This window comes from Bubalus bubalis, chromosome 13 (genome assembly GCF_019923935.1).
Source record: "Bubalus bubalis isolate 160015118507 breed Murrah chromosome 13, NDDB_SH_1, whole genome shotgun sequence".
Lineage (NCBI taxonomy): Eukaryota > Metazoa > Chordata > Mammalia > Artiodactyla > Bovidae > Bubalus > Bubalus bubalis.
The window spans coordinates 20,238,762-20,256,682 of NC_059169.1; the positions used below are offsets into that span (position 1 = coordinate 20,238,762).

Consider the following 17,921-nt stretch of genomic DNA (forward strand, 5'->3'; position numbering starts at 1 on the left):
GCTTTTTTTATTTTACACCTGTAAGACTGTACCTTTTAATCTCCATCACCTATTCTACGCATCCCTTCAATCTGTTTTCTTTTTGAAGTCAGGAAGTAGGTAACTCATTTTTACAAGACTGCATTTATAATGGATCAGATTTCAAAATTCTGGCTAGAACTGATACTTTTCATTACTGTCAATAAGAGTGAGCTTTTATGAATGACTTTTCTCAAGAGTTCTTGTTCTGCTATGATCGCCTGTGAGCAGTGACAAGTTGTCCAAGGTGTTTGCGAAACCAGCCTCTGCCGAAACCAGCCTCTGCCATTAAGAATATAATAGGTCTCTTCCTGGAAGTTATGTATAGTAAAGTGATCTTAGTTTACATTTGTTTTGATGCTAGTTTCAGAGCAGTCTGAGCTGTTGTAACTCATTTAGTTGTCCCAGGATTCCTCCGAGGGAGGCAAGGCAGGTATTTCCATCGATGAGGACCTGGGGGTACAGGAGGGCCCAAGAGGGGCCTGGGGTCATGTGATTCGCAGGTGGCCGACCTGGTTTCTGAAGCACAGTGTTTTGATTCCTAGAGCAGTGTTCTTTGTGTTCTGTCCTGAGATTTCCTCTCCTTCCACAGCCTCCACTGAAGAGTCACAGGTTTAGTTGCGAAGTCGTGTTGTACTCGTGCAACCGCATAGATTGTAGCCCACTAGGCTCCTCTGTCAATGGGATTTCCCAGGCAAGACTGGAGGGATTGCCATTTCCTTCTCCAGAGGATTGAACCCAGGTCTCCTGCATGACAGGTGGATTCTTTACCGATTGAGCCACTAGATCACAGAGCCAAGACTTTTTTCTGTCAACAGCTTTGTACTCCTCTTTCTGCTGCTTCCTGCAGTGTGGGGTTTTCTTTTTCCGTGGAGATTTTAAGGAACATTTCAAAAAATAGAAGAATAGAACAAGGTCGCAGAATGCATTACCCTAGAATCTGCCTTTTCGGAGTAAAGAGTATTTTGAGCTGACTTTTTTGAGAAGTAGACACAGGAAGGAAATCTCCATTTATAAGGGCTTCTTCTGCTCTGTACCTGAAAGAGAATGTTGGCCCTGAAACACAAAAGCATTTTGTCAGTGGAGAATGGATTTGCATAATGAATCCAACTCTATCTTTCTGCTTTGTTTATTCTGGGTTGCCTATTAACCTCTCATGAGCCCCCCCTCCTGCGCCCCACCCTTTAGCTGGAATGTCAGGACTTGGGTTCATATGGGTTTTTCTTGGAAGTATGATAGATCTCAAGGAATTCTGATTAAAACCCTTTGTGGTTCTTGTAAATCATTCACAATAGGTCTGTTATCCCCCCAGGCTCAGCTGCCTTGACAGTGTAGGACAGGAGGATCGCAGATGCTTATGTGGGGTTAGTTTCTGCATCCAGAATCTTCCAGGGAGAGAGGACTTCAGTCTCCATTCCTAATTTGTTGTGAGTTTTGGGGGGCTTCCCTGAAAGCTCAATTGGTAAAGAATCAGCCTGCAATTCAGGAGACCCCGGTTCAATTCCTGGGTTGGGAAAATCTGCTAGAGAAGGGATTAGGTACCCACTCCAGTATTCTGGTTTGTGACTCAGCTGATAAAGAATCTGCCTGCAATGCGGGAGACCTGGGATTGATCCCTAGGTTGGGAAGATCCCCTGGAGAAGGGAACAGCTATCCCAGTCCAGTGTTCTGGCCTGAAGAATTCCATGGACTCTATAGTCCATGGGGTCGAAAAGAGGTGGACACACCTGAGCAACTTCCACTCACTCACTCAAACCAGGTCCTGGGGGCTGGGCCACAGGCATAGCTCTCAGCTCCTCTCAGGCGATGCACTCAGGATGAAGTCCACTGTGTAACAGAGGAGTGAAAACTGATGGACTGGAAGACTGATGGTTTAATTTCCCCAAATTCACTGCTTTCCCTCTTAGCTCTGGATCTTTCTCAAGTCCAGCATTGTCATCTCTTCTCCAGTTTCTAAAGATTAGCTGCCTGTTCACTTTCCCATAAGCTCACCCACTTCCTTCTGTGTTAGATGCTTTCTAGTTCCTGTGTTTTCTTTTTTTTCTCATGAATCAGAGATAACAGAGTTGGGCAAGAAATGTTTAAAGCAACACATGTGGAATCATAGATGAGGAACTGTACCCACTGGGGAGTTTCTAGCATTAAGCTGTGTTAGAAGTTCCCCTAAAAACAAGAGATAGTGTCACACAGGAGGTGCTCTCTGGAGGCTGAATACCAAGGACTCCACCAAGCAATGTCTGCCTCAGAGACTCGAACCTCGAACCATGGGGTGTTGTGGTATTATATTGGGATCTTGTAAAAATCCTTTTTGGCTTTGCAGTTGTGAAGAATTCTTGTGAAGGAATAAAAACTTATCTTCTCAGTTGGTTTGTGGAGTTGTAGTTTGGGTGTCAAATATGAAGGGATTATAGGAGTAATTTTGACCTTGTTCCTGTTTATCTAGACAGTTTTCCTTTGGCTACTTTCAACTTTGATACTGAATGTTTTCTCAGTTGTTTTATTTCTCACTCAGTTGAGGGTTAGGGTCAAGAACAGACAGAAGTGTGGACGCTTTGGGTCATGGAACAGATATACTCCTTAATGAGACTGTTTGATCAACTGGGTTATTCAAGTTGGCCTCAGTGAAAAAAATAAAGATGCTAAGGCAGTAGTGATCCTTATTTTACAAAAACTCATTTTTGCTGAATTTGTTACTTCTGTTGGTATTCTCTTTGGTGGGTTTTCAATGTTAGGCCCAAGTGGAGAGCTGAGTCACAGACAACAGTGATTCCAGAGATAATTGTAAGTTTTAGGAAAGTTTGGGATGGCGGCTGTTACCACTGGGCTTCTGGTGCAGAGCCCCAGGTCTGTAGGCCGCAGCTCTGGACTGCTGTGGGTCACACCTGGGCTGGGACTGCCTTTGTGTACAGTTTGACATTCTTGCTTCTCTGTGTAAGCCTTCTTCAGACTTCTATCTCAGTAAAGTCTATAAATAGTGTGTTTTGCAATATACGATATGAGGGGCTTTTTAAATAAGCTCTTCATGCCCCTTGGGATGAATCATGGGGCTTGCTGGAAATGTAACAACGAGCCTTTGTGTTCTTGGGAAATCTTACTCTCATATGATCATTTTACTCATAAATATTCAGCTTAACAGTGTTCACCTTCTTTTCCCTACTAGATGAAACCTTCCATGACCTTGTGGAAGGCAAGGCCATCAGTGAATGTGTGGGTTTGTGTGTGCAGAGCAAGACATGAGTGTTGGGCTTCCGTGTTGCATTCCTGTGAAGGACAGAGACAGCTTTCTGTGAATAATCTGATCAGGCATCAGTTGACTGAGCAGAAAATATGTGTTAGTTTTGTTTGCTGATTGAAGTTTTTGATTCTCCTTCCCTTTGTCCTGCATGTGGCTTCTTCGTCTTTGGACAGACAGAGCTATCAAAAGCAAACCCATCAATTATTTACCCTGTCTGTATTATTAAGGAGGGATTGCTTAAAAGGAAAAACCGAATTCTGGAACAATCTCCAAACTTTCTGGCATTTTGTCCTTTGAGAATTCTGGAGGAAATGATGTCGAGGGCCGAGGTGTTAACTTTTGGTGACTTGGATTTCATGAGTGTTTGGTTTTCCTTGGTGAGAGAGAAGGGGACCTTCAAGGGGCGACAAGCGGGCAGAAGTAGGTTGTGGGATGGAGTGTCCGTTTGGCAGAGTGGGCAAGTGTTGCAGTTTTTTTGACGTTAGTTTTGGGAAAGAAAATTGTTTTCCCTATGCCATACTTAAGATATAAGTCCCAATGCTTCCCAACTCATTGGTTTAGAATTGTAATTTTTGCCTTGGGGAAAAGAAGATTGGTAATATGTATTCTAAACCAGTACCTGTAGTGTTTGGCAGATGAAGAACCATGGATGACATCATTTTTTTAGCTTGGCTTCTGCTGTATTTAATTTTTGGCTCCAAGGAATATCGCACCTTCTGGGGTGGAGAGACAGTGATACAGTGTACCCTGGGCCTGGGATCCTGGGAATCTCCCAAGCCTGATTTCTTCGAGAAACTCCAGCAGAAGCTGGACTCCATTCTCTTGATCCCTGTATGTGTAGAGTTCAGGGTTGGAAAGAGGGTATCTTATGTTTGTGCCAATGTCTCAGTTTATAAAGGCTCCTGATTGGGTGTTTTTTTTTTTTTTTAATATTTATTTATTTGGCTTCTGCAGCAGGTCTCAGTTGTGGTATATAGGATCTTTAGTTGTTCAAACTCTTAGTTGTTACATGTGGGATCTTTTTCTTTGACCAGGCATTGAACCTGAGCCCCCTGCATTGGGAACATGGGGTCTTAGCCACTGGACCACCAGGGTAGTCCCTCTTGATGAGTTTTTGATGTATTTGTGGGGAGGCTGACAATCTCCCTGTCTTACTCCTGTGCCGTCGTCTTCAGCTTCCCCTCCATAAAGGCTCTTAAAGCTGACAGAGGTGGCAATAGTGGTCCTCCTGTATGTGAATGACCTTGAATTTCTGTTGGGCTGGGACACTGAGAATACAGGGGATCAGGAGCAGGCTGCCAAAAGGGCTTGTTCATATGGAAACAAATTTCTTACCTTTCTTATGCTCATCTGAAGCCAAGAGTCACTTGGTATTTTGCCAAATGTGTTCTAAAGCACTGGTTGTAGTATTTATTGAGCATCCACAATGTACTAACCACAGTGCACTAAGGCTTTATTGTTTTTATCACATTTTTGCTTAGGTTAAAACTGTTGTCTGCTTGTCTTATAGAAGATAGTGTACCTGTGGATTTTTTCTTTAGATTAACTAGGAATGTTGCATTTTGTCAAGATGCCTTTTTTAACAAGTAATAATAAAAGTAAAGCATGTGTTAAGAAAACCTGGTTTGGGGCTTCCCAGGCGGTGCTAGTGGTGAAGAACCTGCCTGCCAATGCAGGAGACCTAAGAGACCTGGGTTCAATCCCTGGGTAGGGAAAATCCCCTGGAAAAGGGCATAGCAACCCATAGCGTGGAGAATCCCATGCACAGAGGAGCCTGCCGGGCTACAGTACATGGGGTCGCAAAGAGTCGGACATGACTGAAGTGACTTAGCACCCACGAATCCAATTAGGTTCAATCATCCAACTAGATTTTATGATTTAAGGTTTGAGGGCTGAATAAAGTGTTTACTCTGTTGAGTGGGGGGGGCGGGCGGGGATAACACACCAACAAACCAAAGCCTAAAAGAAAACCTGATTTGGCTTGTATGTCTAATGAAGATTTTTTAAAATTTGTTTTTAGGAAAGTACCAGAGTAGTTCAGCCCATAATTTTGGGGAAAATTATTGGTTATTTTGAAAACTACGATCCCTCTGATTCTGCTGCTTTGTATGAAGCCCACGGCTATGCCGGGGTGCTGAGCGCCTGCACACTTGTCTTGGCCATTCTACACCACTTGTATTTCTACCACGTCCAGTGTGCGGGGATGAGGCTGAGAGTAGCCATGTGCCACATGATTTACCGAAAGGTAAGTGTCAAGTGTGTACCTCTCGTGAAGTACCAGAAGCATTTTGGGAAAGTTCTCTGTCAATTACAAATTTTATAACTAGTGAAAATCATGAATCACTATTGTGCACGTGTAATATGTAACATTGCACATCAAGTATACTTCAGTAAAAAAGTAAGACACATTGTACCCAAGAAGAACATTTTCTTTTAATGATTATGCTCATTTACACCATGCTATGGAAGTTTGCTCTTTGCATCCAGCCCATCTTGTTGGTTAAGAAAATGTTATGAAAACATAATGAGGAGATTTGTATTGAGATCAGGTCAGGACAGCTTTTGATAATGTTTATTCACAGGCTCTTGTATAATATTCAGTAAATTTATAAAGAAGTCTATAAGCATCAGAGATACGAAGTTGATTTTTAATGTTTTCATGCTGAAATCGCATAGTGGTATTAATGGAAATTTTGTTGTTGTTCATGAAAACCTTTATTTACACAAAGTTGTATTTACTAGAAAGCTTCTGTAATTGGATCTATAAAATTAAATCTAAGAGAAAGGAATGTATTTGAGAAAGGGAATGCTTATTTTTTTTCAAACATTGCATCTAATCATATTCATTATAATTATGTTTGCTAAAAAAATTTAAATGGAATCCATGCCACATATAGACTCACTCATTGTGTTATATAGTTGTGATTGTTAATAACAGTAGTAAAGACAATAGATGTTTGGATAAAACTTGAAATTTTTCATTGTTTTTAGTAATTTTGGAGAGAATTTCTTGGTTGCCATTCATTTAGTTTTTTTCATAATAGATTTCCTTGTTTTCTTTAGTAAGCATTATAGCAGTTTGGTATGACCTGGTTTGTTGATTTTAGTGCTTTTGTGCTGAGAAATACCCATAAAATTATTCCATAGGTTACCCTGGTCTTAACAAGTGTAAAGGGAGTGAGGATTTCAGGTGGATTTACAGAGAAATTGCCACTGTCAGGAGCTGAAGTGCCCTTTATAAACTTGATCCTGGGTATCTCTGCCCTGTTTATTTTTAAAGAATTTTCATTTGACTGTATTAGATAATTTGAAATTTACTGAGATAGCAGACACACACAAAAAGGACAACAACATTGTCAATGTGTTAAATGGCTGTACTATAGTAATTTTTGCCATTGTATCGGAGCGTCACATTGTACACCTTAAATATATACAATTTCTATTACAAAACAATTAAAATTGTCATTGAAGTCTAAAGCCAAACAGTTTAAATTGAAATTATCACTTCTTTCATCTAGTTGCTACTTATTTAGACTTCTGCTTCCTGAGGGTACATTTGTTGGCAAAATGTGACTTGTCTCCTCATTTTCTCTTGAGCGGAGACTTGTTAATCTCAGGGCTGTGTCATCCCCGGGGGCCTGGCATCTCACTGTCTGTGTTTGGCTACAGCATCTGAGCCAGTTTCCTCCTGGGTGATGTGGAAATGGCCGTGGTGCCTCTACACTCTGGTCAGGGGTCTTCCTTGTCATTCATCACGTTCTTTGATATTCTATGATACCGTCTACTGTTTAGGAGATAGACACTCTGATTCCCCAAATTTAGCTAGATGTTTGTCTTTCCAGATCATGCTTAGCTCCCGTAAATAAATAGGAAATTTCACCAGACCCACGTTGTAAAAATCTTTTGTTAGGTCTGATGGTTTAGTGAAATAAAGCGTTCTCTTTGCTGCACAGGTGAGCCAGGGTCCACCTGTTTTTCTTCCTCTTCACACTAACACTTTGGAACATTGCCTTTGGGAAATCTGATCTGGCCCTGGCACTTTTGCTTGGATGAATGTAAACATCTCCCAAAGCCATTAATTTGCTGACTTGATTAGGCTAAGAGAATTGTCCCTTTATGAAGTCAGGTATTGTTGGGGTAAACTACAGACATAACCAGAAATTCCAGAAACATGAGAAAGAACTTTTTCCTCCTGCACAGCCTTGCATCTAAGATCCTGCTGGGGTGGAGAAATTCAACACTTCTATGCAGGTTACCGGCAGACTGATTCATTAGGGCAAAAGCTGGTGCTGCTGAACAGCTCTGAACGGCCCCTCGGAAAGATTGTGGTTCATGCTCAGGCCGCACCTCCTGATCTCTGGTCCTGGAAAGAAATCAGCTTGGGTGTTATAAGTGGCTGCTAAGTCACAGTTGTAACTTTGATCCTTTGGGATATATCATATATACGGGTGACTTATTTATTTACCTTTTGACTGCTTTGGTAAAATTACTTTTGGTCATTGGTTTTTAAAAAAAAATGTAGTAAAATATACACAACATCAAGTTTACCATTTTAACTTCTTTTTTAAAAATTAATATCTTTTCTTGGGTGCACCAGGTCTTAGTTGCAGCATGTGGGATCTATTTCCTAACCAGGGCTCAAACCCGGGCCCCCTGCATTGGGAGCGCATGGTTTTAGCTACTGCACCACCAGGGAAGCCCCCCTTTTAACTCTTTTTAAGTGCAGCATTGAGTGACATTAGGTTCGTTCACGTTGTTGTTGCGGCCATCGGTGCTATTCATCTTCAGAACTTTTTTGCCATCCCAGACTGAAACTCTGTACCCATTAAACACTGACCCCCCAGCGCCTCACCACCATTCTACTGCTCTGAATTTAATGACTCTAGATGACTCAGGTCTCAGGATTCAATTCCTTTTAAAGGCTGGAAAACATTCCATTGCAGGTCTATACAACATTCTGTGCATCCTTTCATCTGTTATTGGACATTTTGGCTGTTCCTACATTTTGGCTGTTGTGAATAATGCTGCTGTGAACATGGGTGTACCAGTATTTGCTCAAGTCTGTGCTTTCAGTTCTTCTGAGTGCATCCCCAGGAAGTTGAATTTCTATACTATATGCTAATTTTATCTTTAGTGTTTTAAGGAACTTCCAGACTCTATTTTATTGTGAGGACATTACTTTACATTCACACTTGATCACTGATCTTTCTGTTTGACTTGAGGACTAAATGAAAAGTTTTTATGGACATGACATTTCATTTGGATTAGTGACTTCAATTGGTGGTCTATTGAAGCAGCTCAGGATGTCTATTCAGATTCCTCAGATCTCTAGGGCAATTTTTTTTTGAACTTCTTACCAAATACCAGGATTATGCAACATGGGCTGTGTTTTTTTGTGAAGTCAGCTAACTGGCATTAAGAACACAGATCCGCCAAAGGAATATTGTTTTAAACCTTGTTGTTCAGTCACCTAGTCGTGTCTAACTCTTTGTGACCCCTTAGACTGAAGCACACCAGGCCTCCCTGTCCCTCACTATCTTCTGAAGTTTGCCCAAGTTCATGTCCATTGCATCAGTGATGCCATCCAGCCATCTCATCCTCTGACGCCCTCTTCTCCTTCTGCCCTCAGTCTTTTCCAGCATCAGAGACTTTTCCAAGGAGTCAGTTCTTCGCATCAGGTGTCCAAAGTATTGGAGTTTTCAGCTTCAGCATCAGTCCTTCCAATGAATATTCAGGGTTGATTTCCCTTAAGATTGACTGGTTTGATCTCCTTGCTGTCCAAGGGACTTTTAAGAGTTTTCTCCAGCACCACAGTTCGAAGGCATCAATTCTTCGGTGCTCAGCTTTATTCACAGTCCAACTCTCACATCCATACATGACCACTGGAAAGACCATAGCCTTGACTATACAGACCTTTGTCGGCAGAGTAACGTCTCTGCTTTTCAACACACTGGCTAGGTTTGCCATTGCTTTCCTTCCAAGAAGCAATCGTCTTCTGATTTCATGGGTGCAGTTACCATCCGTAGTGATTTTAGAGCCCAAGAAGAGGAAATCTGTCACTACTTTGACCTTTTCCCCTTCTATTTGCCATGAAGTAATGGGGCTGGATGCCATTATCTTAGTTTTTTTTAGTGTTTAGTCTTAAGCTGGCTCTTTCCCCCTCCTCCTTCACCCTCATGAAGAGGCTCTTTACTTCCTCTTCACTTTCTGCCATTAGAGTGGTATCATCTGCATGTCTGAGGTTGTTGATGTTTCTCCCACCTATCTTGATTCCAGCTTGTAACTCATCCAGCTCAGTGTTTCTCATGGTGTGCTCCACATATAGGTTAAATAAACAGGGTTTAAGCCTTATACTGTCTCCTTTTAGAAAATCGCCAGGAGTCCCTGGTGATATTCCCAGCATGAGTCACCTATCACCTTTACAGTGAGACCAGTGTCTTAATTCCTGTCTGTTTATGGTTGGAGCACAGAAGAAGGAGTACTCCCCCAGCTTCAAATCTCAAAGGGTAATAACTCCCCCAGCTTAGAGCATGGGAGGTGGACCTGGGTTAGGGAAAGATGAAAACTTAAAGCAAGCTGAGCCTGCATTGAAGATAGTTGTCAATCTCCAGCCCAAGTCAGTAGTGAGAATGTCTGTCCCGTTTGCCAGTCCTGTCCTTGTCTTCATGCCTGAATGCTATGGATGTTCAGACATGGGGCAGGCAGCATGACAGTGTCACTAATCAGGATGGTCTTGTCATATGGCACAGAGATTTTAAGAAGCATGCTCTCCCACGGTGAGTCCTGATAATGGGATGGTGTGCTCCCAATGCCAGGTAAAGCCAGAGCAGATAGTCAGGGAGGTCACTGAGTGTTCTCTGCTGCCTGTTACCCAGGGCAGATTTACCTGCAGAATCTGATCAGTTTGCCAGACTTCTTTTTTTTTTTTTTTTTTTTTTTAATTGTAAGAACATTTATTAGTTAGAAAGACTCTGTCTTGAGCAATTTTCCCCTCCCCTTCCAACTTCAGAAAATGGAAAACTATGGCAAAAATAAAGTAAATGAAATTAAAGAAATATTTAAAAAAAAAATCTGACCTGTCAGACTTCTTAATGTGACTGATATCTCATCCTAATTCTCTTTAGTGTTTGTTACCCAAAGGGTGGTTTGCAGGAGAGATTCGTCATTCGTTGTTTCAGCTTCTAAGATGACTTGATTCCCTGCAAACATCCCAATTTGCCTTTATCTTTTGTTGTAGATCTGTAGGGCTTTCCTGGTGGCTCCATGGTAAAGAACCCACCTGCCACTATAGGAGACATGGGTTCAGTTCCTGGGTAGGGAAGATTCCGTGAAGAAGAAATGACAACCCACTTCAATATTCTTGCCTGGGAAATCCCATGGACAGAGAAGCCTGGCAGGCTACAGTCCTTGGGGTACAGTCCATGGGGGTACTTGATGTAGTGTTTGAAAAACAACAGTATTCCTGAATACTCATAGATTCTGTATTTGGAAATTTGCCTACTTGCTAAAATTTATGTGTAATTCTAAAAATCATTCTAAAATTTACTTATAATTCTAAAAATCATTAAAAAAATTGGGATACTTTCCTGGTCTTCTGCCCATGTTCATACAGTCCCTTAAGTTTCTTGTCATCTGACATGCATATTCCCAGTGGGGTGGAATGTATTTCTGCTTTCATACTGTGGAACAGATGGCTTTTTCTTGGTCTGCTTGGTGCCTTGCTTTTCGTGTTTTTGTTCTTCTCAGGGGAGCTTAAGAGTGCTGAAGTGTTGTCTGGTGTTCCTAAGCAGAGGACTGTGATGTGTCTTACGGGGAAATATGTGTGGAGGTGAGCTTGGTTCAGGTAGTGTTCTGGTGCTGCTGGCTGTGTTTGTGTGAGGCCAGTGTTTGTGAATTACCAATGGCGATTAAATAAGGCTAAATAGAAACATACATAAAAGAAGGTCATCTAAGTGTTGAGTAGTTGATGAAGATGTTTTTACCAAAGGCTGGCCAGAACCCTAGCCCTATAGTTCCCTTAGGAACAATTAGTATTCACTTGGGTTCGTGTTGTTGCTTAGTTGCTAAGTCCTGTCCGACTCTTTATGACCCCATGGACTGTAGCCCGCCAGGCTCCTCTGTCTGTGTGATTTCCCATGCAAGAATACTGCAGTGGGTTGCCATTTCCTTCTCCAGGGGATCTTCCTGACCCACGGATCGAAATCTCCTGCATTGACAGGTAGATTCTTGACCGCTGATCCACCAATGAAGCCCTAATTCACCTTCGTAGTGACCATAGAGTATGACTACTGATATTCATACAGTACAACTCAGAGAGGTTGTTTCTATACATTAGCATCCTGCTTAAAGAAATATTCTTACTTACCTTAGATCCGTTTTCAGTTTTCATCTAAGCAATGTAGTTCTAGTTACAGAAGTTTGTAATTTGGGGGGACTTACATGCTCCTTGTATCCACACCATTTCTATTTCATGGTTTCAGGTAACCATCATCTATCTGAGTGAAGGACTCTTTCTCTTTCCTTTAATCCTGTCTCTTAAGACCTCTTCCTTCTCCGGATCATTTCCCATCTCTTTTGCAGACACTTGTTCAGTTATGTTTTAAGATCAGTGATCAGGACAGCAGGCATCCTTTCTCCTGGAGCCTGAACTGGAAGTAGGAGCCCTTCCAGGGTGCCAGGAGTGGTCAAACTTGCAAACTCCTCTGGATAAATGGAGCCTGACTTTAAAAACAACCTGTGTACCAAGTGTGCTAAGTATGGGAAGGGAAGATTTCCCCCCCTGCAGCACCTCCCTCTTCATCCACCCTTCCTGTTTTCATCTCTCTGAGTTTGCGCCTTGGATTGTGGAAAGAACATGATAGAAAGCTTTGTTGCTGAATCAGCCACGTGATACCATGTTCATAGTTCCCAGAACTTTTGTCTTTTATTTAAAACAATTCTGTTTCAGTACAGACACTATATTGCTTTAAATTTGGCCTGGACTTGGGGCTTCCCTCGTGGCTCAGACAGTAAAGAATCTGCCTTTAATGCAGGAGACCTGGATTTGATCCTTGGGTTGGGAAGATCCCCTAGAGAAGGGAATGGGAACCCACTCCAGTATTCTTGCCTGGAGAATTCCATGGACAGAGGAGCCTGGAGGCCTACAGTCCATGGGATCACAAAGAGTTGGACACGACTGAATGACTAATGTTTATTTTACACATGGAATGACAGATATTCAACTGATTTGCTGTTATGAAACAGCGATTTCTTATGGTCAATCTAATATCTTGCTGACGAGTTTGCAGTTATATTTCTAAGAGACCAGGATGTTGAGTATTGTTCAAGTGAGACAGTGTGGTATTTATGAAAATAGAATGACTCTCTTACAGCATCTGATACCTTGTTTGGACTTTCTCTTCTAATGGTATTTTCTAACTTCCAGACAAAATTAGAATGTGCTAGTAATGTTTCTTGCACTGTTTAGCAGTTTAAAAAATATTTTCCGCCTTTATTGCTGATATAAAATCACATTTTGTGAAGAGTTAATCTCATCAAGGAGCCTCTGGGTGAGGGTTTACTTTTCTGTGGGCAGGAAATTGAGCAAAGCAGGTTAAGCAAGGAGAGGCTGTTTGGTTTAAACTCCTTTGTTCAAAGGATATGTTTCTGTTGCTTGAGAATAAAAGGTATCAATTGCATACTACCTGGTAACTTGCTATGTGGGGTGCAGTGCAAACTGGAAGGGAACACTTAGCTCTGCGGTTCCCAAACTGCTGCACTGTAGATTCATGAAAATTTAAAAACACGGATACCTGAGCCCTCTCTGTGGAAATCCATTTTAATGGCTTGGCGGTGGAGAGAGGAGCAGATTTTATTTATTTCTCGCCACATGAACTGTGGGATCTTAGTTAATCATGGAGTCTTAACCACTGGGATAGCAGTGTTTTGTTTTTTTTTTGTTTTTTTTTTTTTTTTTTTTTTTTTTTTTTTTTGCATGGGGGAGTTTTAAAAGGTACCAGGTGATAGTGATAGGCCTCAAATGCATTTTTAGCTTAATTTCTTTCTTGTGTCTTATAACCAAGATCTTCTAATACATTGCAGTAGCATGTGGATTAGATGTTTAACCTTTCTCAGTGGAGATGCCCTTTTGAAATTGCAGCTATAATCCTGATGGATGGTGGCCATTCTGTAGTTCTTCCGTGGCTCAGATTCTAAGCTGGGAATCTCCTGTGCACTGAGTGATCAGGTTCTTGAATCAGGTGGACAAGTACTTGCTAGACGACAGTGTGGCAGGTCAGATAGGAGAGAGACTGGGAGCGTAGACTCTGAGCGCAGTCAGACCCGAGATCCAGTCTTGATTTCGCTGTCTGCTGAACTGTGAGTGAGTGAACCCACTTCCCAGAGCCTCAGTGTCCTGAGTTTAAACACTGTAGGAGAAAATATATGCTTCATTGGGGTTTTTGTGAGCACTGGTTTTGCAGAGCACCTGTTACAGAATCAAGTATTCAGTTTAGGAGGGTGGAGGGTCATACACACAACAGGACTCTGTAGTTTGAGTGCTTTTGTATGAATCACAGTTTTCCTCTTTGTAGACATTAGCCTTAGGCCAACTGCTCTATGTCTACATTTCCTCATTTGTAATAGTACCCAACTCTGAAGGTTGTGGAGAGGATTAAATGAGCCAATCTGTGTAAAGCGTTTAACGTAGTGCCTGGCATTTAGCTTAGTGTTCACACGTTCCTGTTGTCTTCATTACTGGCACTCAGTTCCAGAAGGCTAGAATACCTACAATTAGATGGAATACAAATATGGGTGTTAAGTGGTACTCAAGTGTACAGACTTAATGGTTCAGGAGAGGACCCCTTCGAAGGGTGGAGTGATGTGTGCGTGTCTGTTATTCTGTGTCAATGTGTATGCCTGCAGCGTGGCAGTCCATGCATGGAGCAGTGTTGCAGTAGAAAGCCAAAATGATTTATTCAGAGAATTGTAGAAGCACAGTTGGCATAGCACGAGGCTCCAACATACATCTAGAAAGGAATATTGGGACCAGAGTCTTGATCATGAGCTTAAGGCTGTTGGAGTTACTGAGTTGGTAAAGGGGAACGCTTGGAAATTTTGATTAAGGTAGTAAATGATCAAAGCAGTGATTTAGGAAAATGCGATGAAGGCTATTGTGTGTGGGTACATGTGAAGTTGTGAGTCAGCTGAAAAAATGATTGGAAAGGACATCACGTCTGGCTATTCATTCCTTCATTTCATTCTTACTGTTTTGCCCATTTAGTGAAGAGTTTAGTGAGAGTGGTGGGTCATTGAAAGAAAAAAATAATGTCTTATTTAATCTCATATGTGAACTGATGTAGTACAGTACATGTTAGACAAAATAGCAAAATGAATTAGTTGTGGACCTTCTAATGCATTATAATATTCATGAGAGATGGAGAAAAGAAAGGATTCAGCTCTCAGAGGTTTATTATAGAAGGGGAGAAAAGTGTTGGTTAGGAAATCCTAGTTCTGATAGGAATCCACAAAGGCAGTCTGCCTTGAAACTTCAGCTGTTTCATAAGCATCACTGGTTTGCTTACCATTATTCCAAAATTTGGGAGGAAATACCCCAAACACCACCATCCTATAAGGGCAGGCATCATTTTTGTAGATTCTTTTCCAGTCTTTATCCAGTCACACATATTAATATAGTTACTGTCTTTATATATACGGCTAGTGTTGTTTCTGAGTCACTGTATTGACTTCCCTTTACCTCCTCACTAGCTACATTCATGGTCGAATGGACTCACTGTGTTCACTAGGCTTAGGGTGAAAGATGTTTGTGTTCATGGCCTTACAGGGAATGTCTTTTTGATCCATGTTTTTTTTTTGGCTGCATATGCCAAAGTTATCTTCAGACAGGATTTATTTTGTTGCAGTTGTTTGGGAGACCGAGTTTGGTGGCACACTGTTCCACTTGAGCTGTGCCAGTCCCATAGTGACAATATGTGTACCCCTGGAGGTGGGCTGTGCGTAATGGGGAGTAATAGGTTTTTACTAGGTAACCAGTCTGGAAAGCTAATTGGTAATTCCTGCTTTCTTTCAAAAATTCCTCAGCAACAACAAAATTCCTATACCCTTCCATCAAAAGTTAATGTAAATAAACTCCTAAGTTTTGGGTATGTGCTGTGCTGTGTGTACTCAGCTGTGTCTGACTGTTTGCAACCCCGTGGGCTATAGCTGGCTGGGCTCCTCTATCCTTGGGATTCTCCAGACAAGAATACTGGAGTGGGTTGCCATTTCCTATTCCAGGTGGGGATCTTCCCTACCCAGGGATCAAACCCAGGTCTCCTGCATCTCCCTTCATTGTAGGCAGATTCTTCACCATATGACCCATCAGGGAAGCCCTCTTAGGCTTTGAAAGTCAAAGTTAAAGTCGCTCAGTCATGTCCGACTCTTTGTGACCCCATGGACTGTACAGTCCATGGAATTCTCCAGGCCAGAATACTGGAGTAGGTAGCCTTTCCTTTCTCCAGGGTATCTTCCCAACCCAGGGATTGAACCCAGGTCTCCCGCATTGCAGGCAGATTCGTTACCACCTGAGCCTCTAGGGAAGCCCAAGAATACTTGAGTGGCTAGCCTATACCTTCTCCAGCAGATCTTCCCAACCCAGGAATTGAACTGGGGTCTCCTGCATTGCAGGTGGATTCTTTACCAACTGAGCTATTTGTCTTTTCCAAGACAAGTCTAGAGTATCTCTGTTTTAAGAGGTGGGTTTCTAAATCTCAGGCTTCCCTGGTGGCTCAGATGGTAAAGAGTCTGCCTGCGGTGTGGGAGACCCAGGTTTGATCCCTGTAAAGAGTCTGCCTGCGGTGTGGGAGACCCAGGTTTGATCCCTGGGTTGGGAAGATCCCCTTGAGAAGGAAATGGCAACCCACTCCAGTATCCTTGCCTGGAAAATTCCATGGAAGAAGGAGCCTGGCAGGCTACAGTCAGACACAAATGAAGTGACTTAGCAGTGCACCTCCCACTTGAACATATTTCCCACCTCCCTCCCTATCCCACCCCTCTAGGTTTGAATTCCACCCCCCCCCCCCGGCCCCCCCCCCCCCCCCCAAAGCAAATTCCCATTGGTTACTTTTACATATGGTAATGTAAGTTTCCATGCTACTCTTTCCATATAGCCCGCCTACTCCTTCTCCCTCCAGCCTGCATCTTATGGTGTATGGGATCTTAGTTCCCTGACCAGGGGTTGAACCCAGGCCCCCTGCATTGGGAGCATGGAGTCTTAGCCACTGGACCAGGGAAGTCCCTCCCTTAGCATTTTTTAATGAAGGGGCCTGGAAATCTATATTGTTTAATCTGTGCCCCAGGGATTCTTCACCATGGAAAAAGTTTTGGAAACTTTGTACTGGGTAATGGTGAAGGGAACAACAGACCAGGTTGGGCTGGTGGAGATGTGGTGTCTCCCTGGAAAAGGAACGAACAGCATGTATATTCTTCTTCCTTTCCCTGGGGCTTGTGCTGCAATCATGACTCATACCTATTTTTAAACATTCTAATTTTTTTGTCTACCTGTGTTTTCACGTCTCCAGTCTTTAAAATATTTCACTGCGTTTACAGTTTTTGATTGGTGGTTATTTTCATTTTGGTTTTCAAAGGTCATTGTTTTTTAAATTGTTTCAAACAGTCAAAAACAGAAAATTGACTAGGTTTGCCATTTTCAAGTCTACAATTGAGTCAGTGGTGTTAAGTGCATTCACAGTGTTGTGCAGGCATCACCACCACCGTGCGTCATCAGGTCTCTGCCTCGTGAGTGGCAGCTTTCCATTTTACTTTCTGTCTTCAGTGTATTTGTCTGTTCGAGGAAACTCACATATGTGGAATCGTATAGGAGTCATCCTTGGGTGGCTGGCTTATCACTTTGTCCTCAAAGCTAGGTTAGCTTTTTTTGAAAAGGCAGAGGTCATACATGTACTCAGTATTCATTGGAAACAATTTACTGTTCACCCAGGCCCTCAGCTGTGGTGATGACTTTGAGTTAGTTATGGAGGAAGACGAAGGAATTTCAAAGAGAACTGCATCCTCTCTGGGTGCCATTCTGGGCAATCGGCTCTGCCTTGGTTCTGTTTTGAAGCCTTCATCCCCTGCTTCCTCTGGGACTCATTAGCTGAACTAACCGGGCCGTTTTCTTCGCTTGTGACCTCTGGGAATTTACAGCTCTGGGTACTGCCTGATATTTTATATGCTCCACTCCAGTGAGTGGGAAAAGGTTGGATTTAGGGACATGGAACTGGGTAGAGTGTGTAAAGATGGCTTTCTAGGAGGAGCTTTTGCTCTTACATTTTTCTCGTAATTCCTTCATTTGCATCAGTAAGAGAAATTAAGGCATAGCTGCTCTCGGTATGTTTGGTTGTAAAACTGTATATTGAAAACATTATTTAGGGAGCATCTCCTACTTCTGTCATTTTGTTTTTGTTTTCTGCTGCACAGATTGCACTTTCTGAAAGCTTCCAAGGTGACGTCTAAGGGAAGGGTAATGCAACTAGTTCTGTGACATTATAAAAGCGAGCACCGTTGGTTACTTTAGGTTTATTGCTTGTCCTCAATCAAATTCAACACTTTGCTACGTAGAAAACATTAGGAAAAAGAAAAAACTCTTACAAAATATTATCATTTTGACAAATTCTCAGTGAAATTATTTATC

The 17,921-nt window shown here is 42.2% G+C and overlaps 1 protein-coding gene across 7 annotated transcripts in view; it reads left to right on the forward strand.

The window, feature by feature from the left end:
- The window catches only part of LOC102398488 (ATP-binding cassette sub-family C member 4), a 171,844-nt gene that overhangs the window by 42,558 nt on the left and 111,365 nt on the right, over window positions 1-17,921 (forward strand). For 5 of the 7 annotated variants that reach the window (XM_045162549.1, XM_045162553.1, XM_045162550.1 and 2 more), the window contains exon 4: window positions 5,274-5,498. The exons of the other annotated variants lie outside the window; for them this stretch is intronic. In XM_045162549.1, the coding sequence (XP_045018484.1) occupies window positions 5,274-5,498 (225 nt within the window). The remainder of the gene's footprint in view (window positions 1-5,273; window positions 5,499-17,921) is intronic. 7 annotated transcript variants of the gene reach the window in all.